Raw genomic sequence first — 18164 nt, 5'->3', positions numbered from 1 at the left:
TGACGGAACACAAGAGCCGCATCCGCAACAAAAATCTGACAGCACCCCTGGCAAAACACTGGATTGAATCAGGGCATTCCATAGCCCAACTAAGATTCCAAATCATAGAAATGATTCCGCAAAGGCTGGGGATAGACAATGCTAAAATTCTTCTTCAAAGAGAGACATTCTGGATACGCAAGCTTCAAACCCTCATCCCGAATGGGTTAAATGACAAGCTGGATCTCATTTGCTTTCTATAGAAACCTACACTTCCTAAGTCCGCTTTACATACACAATTTTTAAAATTAAATTTAATGATTCACAAAGAATACACACCACAAGGCATACACAAAAACACTTCGCATGACACACTTCAGTTTCCAAGCTTGAACAAATATACACAATAATTCAGGGTCTCTTTAAAACATAAGACAAAATAGAATGGAAATAGGCAGGAAAATTTCATCAATGGAAACCCACAATGTAAATAACCAGAACACATCACTAAGTATAATAAACAGATAGAGACGCACAAGCCACTATCTCCATGACCAGGGTAATATGCATTTAAAATTACCACCGGAAAACACATTCATTCATTCTCATAATCTCTTTTTCTTGTCCTTTAATACCCCAATATCGCCATTTTTTCAGGGACTCAGTATGATTCGAAACCTTTCACTGTTTATTTTCCATGTTATACGGAATTTATAAGTATAACCGCTAACTAACAAACTGCACATTAGAAAAAATCGTTCTCTCGACCATTTAAAGATGGCGACCACCATCACAATGTCGGATAAAGTCAAAACTTTCACTCGCTATTAAAAGATCACATCCCCTCTAAGTTGATATCATATATGCCTAAAGTGCATAATTGTCACAGACAGAGCTCGAGATATCTTGTTATACAATAATAGTTAATGCCCGAGCATAGCGTAAGTCCGTGTTCAGTAGTTACACACGGAGCTCCAATAATAACAAACGAAGGACTGATCGACTGCACACAAACATTCGGAAAAGACGCTGCGACGGGTCGTTACAGAATCCCGCTCCGGTAAGGATTGCTAAGATCTATTTTAATCACCTATTAACCCGAAGTTTTACACGCTGGCCAGCGTCTGATAGAATATTGTTTTGTTGACAGATCTACCCGAACTTAGAGCACAAGATGAGTCTGATATACATCGCGTAAGACTCACAGGTAAACTTCATATTCAACATCCTAGAATTGCTAGTAAACACATATATCCGTACTTTACGTAACCGATGGCAATCTTTTCTCCTTCTACACAGGCTCTTGATTAAATGAGAATAAAAATAAGGTGAGCATCATCCAGTATTATTTTTAGCACTCAGACTAATAGTTGTAAGTGCTTAAGTTTCCCGGATAACAACGCAAAAAATCCCCTCTGACATTTTCCTATCATTTTTCTTTCTTTATAGACTCTAAGCAGTCAACCATACAGGTAACACGGTACTTTATAAAGAGAACCATTGCTTAACAAGGCTAACAATACAATTTCATGTATCTAAAACGAGACCCTAACTCTTCTTTCGCTTAGGTTATCTCAAAACCACCCGGATTATCATAACTCACTTACTCTGTTTCATCAGCGGTAAGGAGTGTACATAACACAGAGATCAATTTCCCTATATATTTATGCATCATTAGTAATGAGATTCCTTTCTCCTCTTCTTTTTTTCACATACAGACCCCTGACGAAGGGGCTCTCGCCCCGAAATGCATTGGGTGTAGATGAAATGCAATAATATTTAACTGTATGAATTATGCATGTAAATAATATTCTGATGACAAAGAATATGTTTTGCAACAAATGAAAATTGAAAATGAATGTAATTATATTTTTCGTTGACTGTTTTGTAAAAATTAAAGAAATGTACTAATGTTCAAATCAAACTGAGTAGTGCGTACTGGTGTCCTGGTTCATCACCAGGCCATATACACATGATATTCCATAGTTTGCAGGCTACATACCGGTACTGCACACATATCGAGCAAACGCCTTAAGTTCTAATCAGAAGAGTGCAGCCACCCCCCTATATTCATTACAAACATGAAGGGAGTCAGTCAATTAGCCCATCCTGCACCCGTCTCACTCTCCAGTGCTTAACCCCTTCGGTGATCATGACGAGCTGAGCTCGTCATGAGGCACGGTGCTCGTGTGCTCATGACGAGCTGAGCTCGTCATGACCACACCCAAGATCATTATGGCCCAGCACAGGAGAGGAATATCCTGCGCAGTCAAGGTGTTAAAGGTTTCAAAATATTTGATGCAGAGCGGCCTAAAGGAGACCATAAGAGTTGTTTGTGCTGCATCGAAATCTACATCCTCACCTACATTTGGCCCAACCGTAAATATCCAGCGCAACTCCACCCTGGAGTAGTGCAGCAGCAAGGAGTGACTCAGGGGCATATTACCAAGGCGGGCGATATGAGATGATCGCCGCTTCAGCGGCCGTTTTCGGCCGCTAACCGGTGATAATTTTATCGCCCTATTAGCAAGCTGTCGCTAACAGCAGTTACCGACAGCTTGTAGGCGATAGCGAGCGGTTTGGGGCCCACTTTGCATGTCAGCGATATTTATCGCTAATGACATGCAAAGTGGGCGTACTCAACCTGTTAGCGACTGAAAGCAGTCGCTATCACAGCTATCGCCTATTATCAACGCAGGCGTAGCAATGGAAATATTTGCGCTAAGTGCGAATATCTCCAAAACCTAACGCCTGCTCAGACCAGTTCTTAGCCTGTATATCCAATGGGAGGTGGATATTCAGGCTAAGTCCCTATTAGCGATAATGCCTGAATATCGCTGGATTTCCAGCGATATTCACGCATTTTGCCGCTATCGCCGGAAATTTTATCTCTTTAGATATAAACGTTGCTAATAGCAGGTTATCTCTGCGATAAAATCCGGCGATGCGCGGCGATAAAAACAAATGTCGCTAAGCTTATTTAGTGATAAATATCGCTAGTTGTTGATAATATACCCCTCAATTTCCAATAGGTCTCTTGCGATGCTGCAATATTGTCCTCTAGAGACTCCCCTTTCATACTCCAAAAAGGGCTTGCAGCAGTGCTTTTGACACCAGAAGAGGCAGGGTCATGGCTGCCAAGACTGCATGAAAGAATGGGGAAGCAAAACTCTAGCCTGCTCACCCATCAACTACCAAGAGTGAAGCAGTACACAAGTGTGTTTACAAATATAACTCACTGCCAACCCTTGGGATCTTGGGTCACCCAACTTCCTTGAGAATTCTAACATCCACACATCAGTTACAAAGAAAACTCAAGAAAAAATGCCACTGTTCCCTATGATTAAATCATGGTGAATATGTTTGCATTTTATTTCCAATGATTTAGCATGTTTCATAAACCTTAATTTCAAAGTAAACACCATTTTATTGCGTAGCAATGGGAAGTGCCAGGAAAACAGTACCAGGATGATATATTCCATTGTTTCATCAAGGACCTCTTTACTTCTGCAATCGTGAAATAAAGGGAGATGGACTTCATTTACCAAGTTCAAGGTATTCCGATATCAAACCACGAGTGCCTGGAAACCTGACACATCATTCATAATCCTCTCTTCAACTGCAGGTTTTAGAAACTACCCTCGGTGATGGTGATTACATCCCTTCATGCCCTCACTGCTCCAATAGGACCATCAACTTTAAATCACAAGAGCCACAATTGTCCCCGACTAGACTACTGCAATGCTGTTTTCTGTGGCACCTTTACAAACAAACTGCAGCAGCCCCAGGAGGTTCCAAACGATACGGCAACACTACCTGTTGTACTTTGTTCAAGTGTTTATCTAATGTCTTTTAAAAATGAATTGTATTTTTATCTGCCAATGTGCTTTTTAAGATATTTCATATCGAAATAAAGCTTTGTACTACTACTACTACCTGTACAAAGAAAAAAATCTCACTTTACCACAGACCTGAAAAACCTCCATCTGTAAGGTATTTCCTTGAAATAATGTTGTCCAGTGGCATCTGTCTTTCACAGATACAGACTTGTATTTTATTTTGATGCCCGCAGATCATTGCACCATAGTGAGAAAAACAGGCTGGGTCCATGTGGCTCAACAGTATAAGGAGCTGGTTTGGAGGTGTGTAGGTCTGTGGGATTTCAGAGGCAATTACATGATCAAACTCAGCAATTTACCTGTGAGAGAATGTTGTGGATCGGTTGCAAAGGACTCATCTTAACACTTCTTAATGGTTTATGTTCCACAAGTTTGGCTCGTCCTTCAATGAGCTCATCGCGACTGACGTGCAGCTCTCTGCTGAGGGAGAATCAAAAGATGTGAGATAACACTGCCATATTTTTAAAACTAAATGAGAACATTCTGCCATCTTGAAAACCTGTTCTCGTTAATGTGTGTTATGAGAAAGTGGATTATTATTTGGGGTGGATGGTGCTCCACCACAAGTAACAATATCACTATTCTTGTTAGGTCCAGTAAACCTTTCAGTAATTTAAATGTGAGCTCAACCCCTGGTAGCTATGGCACAGAGCAGACAGGCTTAACTTAAAAACTATATATAAAACAATTATAAGATATAAAAAACAGTTAAAAAGCTAAAAACAGAACAAAATACAAATCCCTAGCTCTGGGATCCTGCTCCCCACTTATACCTCTTGCAGTTTCAAGATAAGAAAATGATGGAAAATTGTGTCAGATGTGGCAGATTGGACTAAAAGGACCATAACTGCTATCTTACCCCAATCTAGAGTGGTCTGCAGTTTGTCCAGCACTGCCATTAAAAGTCTCAGTACCATGTGCCAACCTGAATCCCACATGTAACAAGAGATGGTAATTTGGTTATTCTTCTGATGATCAGCTGACTATTTGTATTGTAATTTTAAACATCTTGTCAGAAAAAGTAGCACTGGGATGGGCAAGTAGTAGCATCAATCAATTGGCTCTATCTTCTTTCTTAAGTAGTATTATAACAAGCATTTACAATGCAATGGTTTCGCCTTTGGAAAAGTTAAAGCTATTGGCATTGTAAATGACAAAATGTGTATTTATGTGTTGGTTTTGAAAACAGATAAATAAATGGCATTGTCCTTTACATTGCCATTAGCTTAATCTCTCGCAAATGTGAGACCTATTGTACCCTAGTCACGAGCTCAGCAGACAGCAATTAGTACCACACACACCCAGAGCCACACACACACACACAGAGCCAGCCACACACACCCAGAGCCAGCCACACACACCCAGAGCCACACACACACACACCCACCCAGAGCCCCACACACACACACACACACCAAAGCCACACACACACACACACACCCAGAGCCACACACAAACACACACAGAGCCACACACACACCCAGAGCCACACACACCCAGAGACTGCCATAGTGTACGAGCTATTACGCCTGCAGAACGCAATGTGGTCTGCCTGTGTTTTGCTCCCTATATCTGACTTTTTTTTAACCTTCAAATATTTTGTGTGCTATGAAAATCGAGAATTTAGCTGAGCAATTAGCATTTCGGTCACTTTAAGGTGGCAACAGGGCACCCTCGCTCTGTCCCATCAGCCCAGCCACTTCTAGAAAGTTATCCCAAGTATTTTTATTTCCTGCACCCCTGTCGCGCCGCCCCTGGCACCCTCGGGTCTCCGCACCTTCCAGAAAGGTCGAGCTGCATGTCAACAATAAACACACGTCCCAGGCCTGCCAGTCCGACCAATGCTTAGCCCCTGGACGCCTTTAAATCTATATTTGTGCATCAACAGGCCCCAGCACGGCGCCACTGCACGAGCACCGACCCTCGGAGCAGATTCTGCCTGTGCCCCCCAGTGCCGCACTTTTATCCACCTCAGAAGGATGAAAGGCTGCGCTGACTGCAAACTAAAGACCAACCTCTCAGTCATCAGAGAAAATGGTCCTCACACTGACATTTAAAGGGGGACCCATCTGGAAGTGCCAGGCTGCCAGAAAGGCTAGTCCAACACAGGGTATTGTTTCTTTCTTCATTCCAGCTCATTCCTCCACCGTACACTTCCTCTCTTTCTAGCTCACCTTGACAGGTGTTTTTTATCTCTGCTTGCTCCCTTTGTCACTGCTTTCTTCTCTTTTTCTTCCTCTTTCGTTCTCCCTCTGCTGCTTTTTTTCTCTTCCCCTGGAACATAGTCTGATGATTAAAAAGTAGCACCGGTCCCAGCAAATAAGTGCCGGTGCCCCACCGCCTGCACCCACCAGCACACATTTGGAACCGATGCCGAGCAGGCACTGTCTCTATATATTCCTGCATGTTTTCAAAAATCACTATCAAGCTGTTTTCTTCAGCTTGTTTTCCAGCCCTGACTGGTGGTAGCGCTAACCTTTCACTTTCCATCCAGCTTGTCTATGCGCCCGGCATGTTTTCCAACTCCAGTGTTTGAGATGCTGGAATTACCCAAGTGGTAGTTATGCACGAGCGGAGTCAGTCAGCCAGATCCTTACCCAGCAGCTTGAACTCAAAATTCTGAAGAGAAATGGGGCGGTACAAACCCGGCTCCTCCAGTGGGTGACCTGGCTTAAGAAAGACAACTATCTCCGCGTGCCTCCAGACCGGGGGCAATACGCGTCTCTCTGAGGCATCGCTGAGTGCATCCAATAAGTAGGGTCCCAGCATCTCCAGGTGGGGCCGTAGGAAGTCACAGGGGAACCTACTAGGGCCGGGCGCACATCCCGGCTGTATATTGGATAGAGCTGCCCGCAGCTCGTCCAAGGTGATGGGTTCCTCCATGACGGCTCGTTGCTCGTCCGAAAGGCGACAGGGAGGGATATCCACAAGAAAGGCGTCAATAAGAGTTTCAGCAATAACCTCCCGTTCCTCACACAACTCAGCATAAAAATCTGCAAAGGCTTGTACAACTGCCTCCGGGGAGGCGCACATGTCCCATGCGGGGGACCGCAGAAGAGGGACCTGCGTCAGGCCTCCCTAGCCTGGCAGAGCCTATGCAACATCTGGCTAGACTTGTCAACCCTGTGGTAAATCCTATGCTGGATATCCAGCCAGGCCTCTCTGGCAGCGTCCGTGTGGGTTTGGTGGAGCTGCTGTTGGACATGTGTTGGACTTGGCCCTTTTTGCAGGGTCATCCCCAAACTTTTTGCCTTCCTCCTGTATTTTATCCGACCTGTTTTTGTTGGTTTTATGACTCTGGGCACTTTACCACTGCTGATGAGTGCTAAAGTGCATATGCTCTCCCTATTGTAAATTAATGTATGGATTAGTGATTCCATGATTGGCTGGTTTGGGTTTGGATTACCTGTCAGACCCTAGGACAGTGCACCAGGAGTACCCAGGGCTGGTAATCCAAATGCTGCTGGTGGGCTTGCAGCACTGGTTGTGCCACTCACAGAAGCAGCCTGTAAATGTGTCTGAGGTCTGCCATTGCAGAGCCTGTGTGCAGTCTGATACTGCCATGTTGACTGGGCAAGTGCACGCACTTGCCAGTCCCTAAACCTTCCCTTTTCTTCATATCAGACACCCATAAGGTAGGCCCAAGGGCAGGGTGCACTGTGAGTGTAAGGTAGGACAAGACCTGATGTGTGTGGCATGTCCTAATAGTGAATTACAGCCATTTTGTTTTTTCACTATTGCAAGGCTAACTGTTCTCCATAGGCCAGAATGGGCAGTTAGATTATTACATTTTATAATCCTAACTGACTCAGGGAACATGGTAAAAATTCGAGTTTAGTGTGCCTGAACTCTAAATGATAAAATACATCTTTTAGTGAAGTTGGTTTTAACAATCTGTGTTTGAAAATATCCCCTTTTAGAAAGTAGGTATTTTCTTGTCTAACTATCCAAACCATGCCTCTGGTAGGTTGTGTATCCCTTGCCTGGAGTTTGAGTGACAGGGCTGGGGGATTCCAGGAGACAAAATGAGTCCACCCAGTGGTGAATAGAGAGATCTGCATCTAGATGGGAGGAAGGAGTTGCACCTGGGACCTGAATAGGACAGTGCCTGCCCCCCACAGTGCTGGCTCCACCCCCTGTGGTGCGTCTAATGTCTCTGCCCTGCACTGTGAATGGAGAGAAGGAATCATGTCAACAAAGTGCTCCAGGGCTGTGCTTTCCCTCCACAATGCTGGCTCCGCCTCCTGTGGGGCATCTGATGTTTCTGCACTGCACTGTGAAAGGAAAGAAGGAGTCATGTAAACAGAGTGCCCCAGAACTGGTTTGGACTGGACAAAGACCCCTCTGCCCTCAAAGGACAAAGGATTTTGGGGTATAAATATTGGGACCCGGATCCCAAGAAATTAGATCACTTTTGGACTACAAGAAGAAAGCTTTACTGAGGAGAGGAACCTGAAGAAACTGAGGAGAGACTATCCCTAAGCTGAAGTGCTGCTTGGGGGGTTTGACCTGCAGTGGTTGCCTGACTGCCAAAGAAAGGAGAAAGAACTTTTGTGTGCTTTATTTTCAACTTGTGATGGATCTCCAAGGGCTTGGAACAGAGCTTGCCTCCTGCTGAAGTCTCAGGGACAACAGACTTCAAACCCCAGCTCATCAGAGTTCTTTGGCAAAAGCATGCTGCTGTTTTTGGGCCTTCTGTGGGACTGCGTGATGCAAGGAGCTGGAAGCTCGACTCAACGAGGAAGAAACGCGTCGCCGTCGCTGCTGCTGCTGTCGCATCATGAATGTCATCGCTGTAGCTGTTGTATTGGTCTGCATCGAGAGGAGCGTCTTGAAACGAAGATGAAGTGTGTCGCCATCGCTGCTGCTGCCATCGCAATTCCGAAGGAGGGTGTCACCGCTGTAGCTGTCATATTGCACCGCATCAAGGCAAGTGTCTCGCAATGAGGAAGAAGCGTGTTGCCATCGCTGCTGCTGCCGTTGCATCGCTGCTGTAACTGTCCTATTGCACCACATCAAGAAAAGCGCCTCACATCCATGGAGAAGCGCGCCGCTGTCTGAGCTGCTGCCTTCGCATCTAGGGTGTTGCCACTGTATTTGTCGCATTGTGCGGAAGCCTCTCGCAAGGGTCCCTATTAGTCACAAGTACCTACCTGGCCAACTAGGGACCCCCAAATCTAACAACATGCAAGAGGTTTGTTTGGGCAACAGGGTCTGCACCCTCCACCACCAGAGACCGGAGCTCTGCTTGTCGGTTTTCCAGGTTGGTCACCTGGGCCAAGCGTTGTTTCTTCTCCCCGGTGCGGTAACTGATGTCAGCCCCACGAATCGTTGGTTTGAACGCCTTCCGTAGAGTAACTGAGTACTGGCAGGAGCCAACGTTAAAACTGAGATATTTAGTAATTGCCCAGCTCGGCATCTCCCAGTACTCCTTGTCGCGGAGAAGCCAGGGGGACATACGCCAACTATACTGGACCCTGTTAGACATCAGGGGCAACTTGAGTTGAATTAGTGAATGATCTGAGAGGCCACGGGGCAACATCGAGGTATGTGACAACCTATGCAGGTAACTATGTTGGATAAACAGATAGTCCAGAGGGGAATGATTGGGATGGACCGCAGATGCATAGAACCCAGCTTAAGAGAGATGAAAGGCCCGCAACGTGTCCGCCCAGCCCAGACTGTGTGCAAGAATGTTTAATTTAGATGTAGCGGGCGGTATATTGGGTTGATGAGCTATCCACCTGTCCGAAGGACCCATAATATCATTCCAGTCACCCCCAACACCATCAGACCTCCTGGGAGATCACCCCATAGCTGTGTCAGTATATCTAAAAACATCTGGGCTAGTGGCGGGGGGTGCAGATACTGCCTAATGGGATCTTTTCTCCGGCAATAATACCTGTAATCATGGTAAAGCAGGCACCGGGGTCCAACCAGTGTCTCACTACCTGGAGCGGCACTCTACGATGTACTAAAATGGCTGTGCCCCATGCCCCTCAGGAGAATTCTGAATGGTATACTGTAGTGGACCCATAACGGGCCAAGCATGTAGCTTTCGTGCCCAGAAGATGCATCTCCTGGAGCAAGAGGACGTCAGCCGTATAACGCTTCACCTGGTGAAGCACAGCCCCTGTTTAACTTTATTTAGCAGGCCCATACATTCCAGGTGATGACGTTTAGGGTCCCCGGTGTTGAGCTACCCATCGTGTGCACCATTGCTAGTTGTCAGGACGAAGTGGGTCGACCAGTGCGCGCTTGACAGAATAATAGAGTGTGTGCATGGTGCGAAAACAAAAAACAAATCAACTCGCAACACAGAAACAGTCCCCATCATCCCCTCCTTCCTCCCTCCTACCCCCATACTTCCAGGAACATGAAGTATCTGTCGCGGTGGAACCCCCCCCCAGGCACTCAACAGGATGACCCAAGCGATTCCTCCAATAGATCCCCTCCTCCCAACTTCACCCAACATTACTCAAACTAATGGGGAATACCATGGCAGTTCCCTCCAAGGCAAGTAGTGAAGACCCCAGCCCTTAACCGCACAGGTGGTAATAAGGCCACAATGAGGTGTCTTAGCCCGCCCCAGTAGTAAGCAGGAAGCAAATTTGGCCCACGAGTCCCAGTCTACCTCAGTCCCCGGTGCCCGCCAGTTCCTGGGCACGCCAGTTGGAACAGGATCTGTTGCGTCTCGATGTTGCGTCTCTGCCCTGGTGGCCACCCCGATGCAAGCCCTGGGAGGAGTCCGAGTCCAGCGGGGCAGCAAGGCAGCTTCAGGAACTGCGCTCATCTGTCCACACAAAGACATACTCCGGAGTATCGAAGAAGAAAGTTTTAGCATAGTAGATCACCTTCATCCAGGCCAGAAACAGCAATGCATAGGAAAGGTTAAGTTCCCGTAGCCGCCTTTTGGCCACCACAGATGACTGGCGTTGTTGCTGCACCAGCTTAGTGTAATCAGGAAAAACCATGATGGGATGCGACTGAAAAACCATGTTGTCTTTATATAGACGGGCGTAGCAGATAATGGCATCACGGTCTGCATAGTTAAGGAGCCGGGTGATCACGGGCCTCGGGCGCTCCCCCGGATGCAGCTTCTTGGTGAGCCCTCTCCACCACGAAACAAGGGGACATGTCCTCCGGGGGCAACAACGCCTTGAACCACTCCGAGATGAACGTGCCCATAGAAGAGCCCTTGCAGCCCTCCGGAAAGCCCACCAAGCGTATATTATTGCGCCAGGCCCGCCCTTCTGCATCTTCAACCCTGGCCGCCAGGTCTTGCGTGTGCTTAGTCAGCTTGTCCACTTTTTGCTGGAGCACTGATATGGAGGCTTCCACTGTAGAGATCCTGATTTCGGCCTCGGTGATACGGTCAACTGCCTTCCGCAAATCTTGGCAGAAAAACAATACTTCTGATCTCACAGCGCCAATCCGGGCCTCAAGAGCAGTCCTGGATAGATTGATTGCTTCCAACAGCATCGCCGTGTCTGAGGACATGCCCTGCGTGGAGTCTCCCCCGGGAGAGTTTGTGGTGGTGTAGCGGTCCATAGTGTGCTGCTTGGGGGCCGACGCCCCCTGCCAATCCTTGCCCATGTTGGTCTGGATCTCCCAGCAGGGCCACCCACCTAATCTTGCTCTCCAGGGGTCGACACTGAAGGCTGCAGCACCGCGCAGCGCGGACTCTCCACTGGGCTGAACCTCAGGGAATCACCCACCCGGTGACTAGTGTTGCGCACCCCCGCCCGGCCTCCTCCGCAGCAGCTCCTGGGTGTGCTTGGCTGTGCCTGATCCAGTCGGGTGTCGAAGGCAGTTCTGGGCGCAGGGAAGGGGACCAGGCACCCGGGACAGAGCCGACCGCTCACCCACGCGTGGTACCCAGCCCCCACTGGATCTACCTGTTCTCGGGCAAACCCACTTCCCAAGGCGGATAATCTAAGTTCCACCCAGCAAGGGCAACAGGCGCAGCGGGCCCCACTGGCCCCCCCAGGATGCTCAACAGACCCCTCTCCTCAGCCCAGAAATCACCAGCCGGGTGTGACCGTCACGGAACGAGAGGAGGGGGAGAATGGCCCACCACACCTCAACAGGCTGGAAATCCTAGGCCCAGGGCTCCAGCAGGCCCATGGCACCTGCAAGGCACACTAGGCGAGCCCCGCCACCTCCGCTGTGCCGTTCAGACCCACAGGCGCTCGCAGCAATGTGGACGGGGGAGGGGCGCTCCAGAGGCCTTGTGCACACCACCCCCGGTACACCAAACCTCGTCTTGCCGTGTCCAGCCGTGCCACAGCTTCGGGTCTAGAATGGCACCCGAGGTCTCCTCCTTCACTGCTACCACTGGTCGGATGGGGGGAGTTGCTCCGGCCGTGGATGCGGCACGCCGGGTCAGGGAAGGTCTCACAGGACCAGCAGTGACAGTGACCAGCCCACGGCACTACAGTAGACTCACAGCCACCGGCAGGAAGACCCAGGCAGGGTCCTCCAGTCTGTGGCACCACTCAGGCCCTCCAGGACACGGGGCGATAAAGGTGGGGGGATGAGCCCCTCAATGGCGTTGTGCTCTCTTCCCCCCGGTCTCCGTACCTCTGAACAATCGGGATCAGCAGTGCCTCAGCAGCGCCGGTCTAGGGTGACTCCGGAGCTCTTCAAAGCGTCCACCCTACTCTTTCAGACGAGGAGGGGTACACCACTGCGGCAAGCCCAGCCGCGTGGCCCGCAGACTCGGAACAGGACTCGGGGAGCCGGGACCTCGCACTCGGTGATTACGAACCACCGCCGCTGCAAAACCAGGCCGTTCGCTGCACAGCAGGGGCCTCAGCACGAATCTCTCGGGACTCACGCCTGGGGTCAGGATGATGTAGGATTTAGGCCCTGTTAAGGAACGAACTGCCGAGCGCTAAGGAAATGCGACCGCCATGTTTGGTTCCCAAGCCACGCCACGCTAAAATCAGTTTTGCTGGTCTTAGGACTCAGTACACTCTACCACTGCTAATCAGGGTTAAAGTGTGTGCCTTCTCCCCTAAACATGATAGAATTAGCTTATACCCAATTGGCATATTTAATTTACTTGTGTGTTGCTAGAAAAGTGGTACTATTTTAAATATTATTGGTGGACCTGCATCACGTATTGTGCCACCCACTTAAGTAGCTCTTTAAACATGTCCCTGATCTGCCATTGCAGCCTGAAAGCCATTTTAAACTACCATTTCAACTAGTAAAAAAATAACTTCTGTCAGTCTCAAATCTTTCTTATTTATACTTATAAGTAACCCCTAGGGTATGCCCTGAGAAGCCCAGAGTACAAGGTGCAGTGTATTTAAAAAGTGGAACATGTATGTTTAAGATTTACATGTCCTGGTAGTGAAAAACTCCTGCGTTCATTTTTCACTATGGCAAGGCCTACCTCTCCCATAGGATAACAGTGGTTTAGCTTATTACATTTAATAAGTGATAGTTTTCAATTGGGAGCAGGTAGACAGGTTGAGTTTGGTGTCTAAGGAATTGTAATAAAAATTCCCCTTTAATGGTAAAGTTGGATCACAATTTTAAAAATGCCACTTTAGAAAGTTAACATTAATTTCTGTTATCTGCCTTAGTCACTGTTTCTGTATCTTTCTTTTCCACGATCGGTATCCATTCATATCTTTTGGCCTGGGTAAAACTCTGATAATTCAAATTAAAAGTGTGGGTCCCCAAAAATGAGTGCTGCTCAGGGGCGGCTCTTCCACTAGATCGGACGAGCGTCGCCCCACTGCTTTCTCGCAGTGCGAGACAGCCAAAACATCAAATGGTAATAACTTTTGGTTATTACCATTTTATGTTTCTTTCCGCATTGCGGGCGGGATGGTGACCGGAGCTGCCTGAGCAGCGCAGGAGTGGTTTGCCCACTCCTGAGTGTCATGACTGGTTTAGTCGGCCCACTCAGGCCGCCCAAACCAGTCATGCGTACTCTGCACTTCTCCATGCAGGCTGCATTGCAGCCTACATGGAGAACATGCCACGCCCTACAGCACCTGGCTGGGCGGCGTTCTGACCAACCAAGCGTTGTGATTGGCTTAGGGGAGAGGAGAGAGGCTGTCTGCTTCCTGACAGAGGCAGGAGAGCAGGAGCAGTGAAAATTCGGGACCTGGGCCGGCAGATAGGTAGGTTTTAATTTGTTTAATGTTTTTATTGCACTCCAAACGCGACACCCTCTCCCTGTGCGACCCCGCGACCCCCACCCGCGAGCCATGCCAGCCACTACTGGTGCTGTTGCCCAACACTTCCAGCCACCTGCACAAATTAATCACTGAAATCATTTATGTAGGGCTGCATAGCTAGTTCTATCTTCTTTGAATAGTAAAAGTAGGCACATTGCCACAGCCACTCCCTGAACTGTTCTCACTCCTTTGTCCTCCTGACCTGCTGGCTGTTCTATTGAACTACCTCGCCTATAGGAGCCAGGGTGTCAGTGCACTTTCTATGCATCATGTCTCTGTACTCACAACTATACCAATGTCTTTAGAAAAAGCCTTTAAACTGATTCAATTAATATCAATGGTTGTCGCTAAAATGTGCATGGAAATGCAGAATTTGCCACAAATGCCCCCAAAGGTGCCTGATGGTAAATTCACAACCCCATGTATAATTTCACTTATATTCTATGCTGTGTTCATTAAGTTTATTGTCCTGAAGTCTTTCAACCCTCCATTTGACACACATTTCTTGAAAAATTCTAAGTGTTCTTTTCTCACTTTGCTCACAAATAGCTGTAAAGGTAGAATTGTTTAAAAAATACTGGCAAATGTGTTGCGCTATTTAAAATTTCTACGGTATTGTGCCTTTTAAAAAAAAAGAAAGGATATGGTGGGGGTCTACATCCCTTTCTACCATAAGGCTTTTATGGCCTCGCCCCCCAAAACACCTACCCCTGCCTACAGATGTGGGTTTGAGTGATGCTGCGTGTTGAATGTGTTTGTGGTGTCTGGACATCAATGTGGGAAATGTTGAGTGTGGGCATAGACAAGTGGCTATTGTTACTATTGCAGATCAACAGGGTTACGGCCTACAGCCCTCCCTGCTCAAGCAAGTGACTGTCTTGTCCTTGTTTGCCCTTACCTGTGAATACACGGGTTGTGGGATGCCCAAAGTGCTAGAGAGAAATACCAGCGTGAAAAGTGCAATATCGGTCATTTTGCCAGCCTTGGGAGTGGAGAGTGGTATTTTAAGGTTATGGGATGATGGGAACTGGTCCACGGACACTGACTGGCTGAGGGGAGGGAAGACAAGACGAGCATGAACCAATCAGGTGCAGTCTTGGGCTCTTCGCTAGCAGAGCTTGGCTGTTTTCACCTTGCATTCTAGTAAGAACTGATCCACCAGTCCGTATTGCCTAACAAAGGGAGTGACATGGCAGGACATGGATCAGTTAGGTTGTAGCCTGGAGTGTCTTGTGAACAGGTTGGAGGTATTTTAGGCTTATAGGATGGCCAAACTGGTCCACAGTTCCAGATTGGCTGAGAAAAAAGGTCATGTTGGAGGGCATTGACCACAAGGGCTGTGTTGCACTCTGGGGCGCTTTGCTAGCCTTGCGAGCAGGTATTTGCTATTTTATGCTTGCGGATTGGTAGGAACTGATCCATGGGCCCAGATTGGGGAAGGGGATGAGACGGTAGGCCATGGACCATGCAGGTGGCAGTACAGCATGGAAGATGCCACTAACCTTGTGAATGAAGATTGATAAGAGTGCCAAATAGTGGCCCTAGTTTGCAGAGAAGTGGATGATGTGGCAGGGCACAGCCACATTGGGCTCCAGTGACGTTTCGGATGCTTGGCTAGCTATAGGACTGCAGATTTGGCATTGTACACTCACAGTATGATGGGAAGTGATCTACAAGTCCAAATTGCCTAATGAAGAGGATGGCACTTCAGGGTACAGACAAGGCAGGCGACAGTGCAGTCTGGAGTGCTTCACATAAGACAAATATGTTTTTCTTCTTTACATGTTCTGCCTTTCCTCTTACACAACATATATCTGAAACATTCTCCAAAAAATCCTCAAAATCGTTTAGGGGAGCAACACAACTCTGTTAATTAATGAAGGTGTTGAGAGATGCTGAGGCGGTGGACATCAAGTTGGTATTAACAAATTCAAATTGCTTTTCACAATTTATGGTACAGAAAAAGTAAATGTTTTGTCACTCAGTGCCAAGAAAGAATTAAAACCTGGTGTTAGACCTGTTAGCCTTAAAGTGACCTTCCCCAAACTTTTTTTCTTCACTCCTGCTCCTACTATTTTTGCTAACCTCGTTTTTATAAACAACACATTTTATAAGTTTTCAGAGGTACCAAAGAAGCGAAACCAGCAAGCATTATATGCGATACAGGCATATCGTAGAAATTTTCAGCACCCTATAACACCCCGAGGTCTGCAGAACATCAGACCAGACCCCCCCCAACCCCGCACCACACACCTAGCCATCGTCAGAAAGTGATATTACATAATCATGCTCTGTGCACACGCGCCACCCCGTGGCATTAAACAGGTGAGTTGCTTACTACTAAGTCTATCCACCGGAACCCTGGGGCCCCAAGAGCGACAGGTCTATTCCTCTATACAGCCCATCCCGACCCGATTCTCCCGTGTTTTTGCAGACAGCCCCGTGCCTGGAACACTGCCAACAGACATCTATCCATCGCTTTCTTCCAGTTACCTATGTTCGGAGGGGACTCCGCCTTCCAGTGTTGTGCAATGTCCCGCTTGGCTAGTGTGAGACCCAAGAACAGCAGGTGCCTTTTGTATATGTTCCCCCCCAATGTCCTCTGTGCCATGGAGAAGAATCAGTCACGGATCTGCAGAGATGACCCACCCAAGAACTCGCCCCAGGCAGGACCTAATGCCAGTCCAGAAATGTTGCAACGCGCCACAGCTCCAGACCGTGTGCATAAACGACCCCTCCTCTGTGCCACAGCGGAGGCACATGGGCGACTGGATAGCCCTCATCCTGTAGAGGCGTAAGGGTGTTTAATAGGCCCTGTGGAGGTACTTGAATTGGATCAACCGATACCGAGCGGAGACGGCGGAGTACCGAGGGCTCCCAATGCGTCGGCCCAGTCATCATCGGTCAATGTGGGCACATCCTCCTCCCACGCCACCCGAGTCTTGTGGATAGTGGTAGTGGAGTGTGTAGTTATTGTTTGGTATACCTGTCTAATTTTGTGGGCCCCTAAATCCCCCATAAGGAGGCGGCCCTCGAGCGGGTGAAACTCAGGCACAGTTGTGAGATCCCTAATGAGGGGAGATACGGTGTGACAGAGCTGCAGATATCTATGAAATTGTGTTTTGTGGAGCTGGAAGTCGTCTTGTAGCTTCTGGAATAATTTGAGTGTAGACCCCTGCATTATGTCCCCCAACGTGGAGATACCTATGCCATCCCACGGGCGAAACTCCTCCAGGGACGAGGCCGGCCGGAGATGGGAACCCTTCCAAAGAGGAGTCGCGCACGTCAGCATACCCCACCAGCCCATCTGGCGAACCACACACCTCCATATTTGAATGACAGTCCGGCAGGCCGGGGGGAGTCCCGACAAAGGCGAGGAGCTGTAATGGAGGTGGAGCAGCAGGGTTTCCGCCATGAAAAGTCTCTCTAATCGCATAAGCCGTATATGCCTGAGAGCAGTACCATCAATCGTTAATCACAAGCAGGTGTAAAGCCCAATAATATGCCCGGACATCCGCCGCCACAATCCCCCCACAATACGTGGATTGCACACATGTCGCGAGTGCCACCCGGATCGCCCCCCCCCTTCCCCAGAGGAACCTGTTCAGAAGAGCTTTGATTTGGCGGAACCAAGACGGGGGGTAGTTCTGCAGCCGATATAGAAAACCTGGCAGAGACACCATTTTAAAAATGGCAGATCTGCCATATAACGAAAGAGGCAGTTGAGAAAACCCCGTTGTCTCATCTCGTACCACCGAGAACAGCGGCGCAATGTTATGCGAACACGCCACTGTTGGGCATCGCACAATAAACACCCCCAGATATTGAAAGCCCTCATCCGCGACAATTAACTGAAAGGCCCAGGCTAGAGACTGTTGATCAACGGTGATAGAGGTACTTCCAACTCAAAGAGTCAAATGCCTTGTCAATATCGGCAAGCAAGACAGCCGCGAGGCGCTTCAAACGATGGGCCTCAGCAACGGCATTGTGGGCCCGTCTAATATTGTGTCTTGTGGTCCGGTGGGGCATGAAGCCGGCCTGATCCGGATGCACCAGGTCTAGTATGCACGAGCGGAGTCGGTCAGCC

At 48.2% G+C, this 18164-nt stretch overlaps 1 protein-coding gene across 3 annotated transcripts in view; it reads right to left on the bottom strand.

The window, feature by feature from the left end:
* The window catches only part of ARL13A (ARF like GTPase 13A), a 260804-nt gene that overhangs the window by 95377 nt on the left and 147263 nt on the right, over positions 1 to 18164 (bottom strand). For 2 of the 3 annotated variants that reach the window (XM_086966792.1, XM_086966793.1), the window contains exon 7: positions 4178 to 4295. In XM_086966792.1, the coding sequence (XP_086822918.1) occupies positions 4178 to 4295 (118 nt within the window). Of the gene's footprint in view, positions 1 to 4177; positions 4299 to 18164 lie in introns of all 3 variants that reach the window. The other variant, XM_086966790.1, reaches the window with a different exon arrangement.

The sequence above is a fragment of the Lissotriton vulgaris genome, chromosome 4_1 (genome assembly GCF_964263255.1).
Source record: "Lissotriton vulgaris chromosome 4_1, aLisVul1.2, whole genome shotgun sequence".
Lineage (NCBI taxonomy): Eukaryota > Metazoa > Chordata > Amphibia > Caudata > Salamandridae > Lissotriton > Lissotriton vulgaris.
The sequence above is the reverse complement of the archived record's forward strand: the minus strand, read 5'-3'. Positions and strand labels throughout refer to the sequence as shown.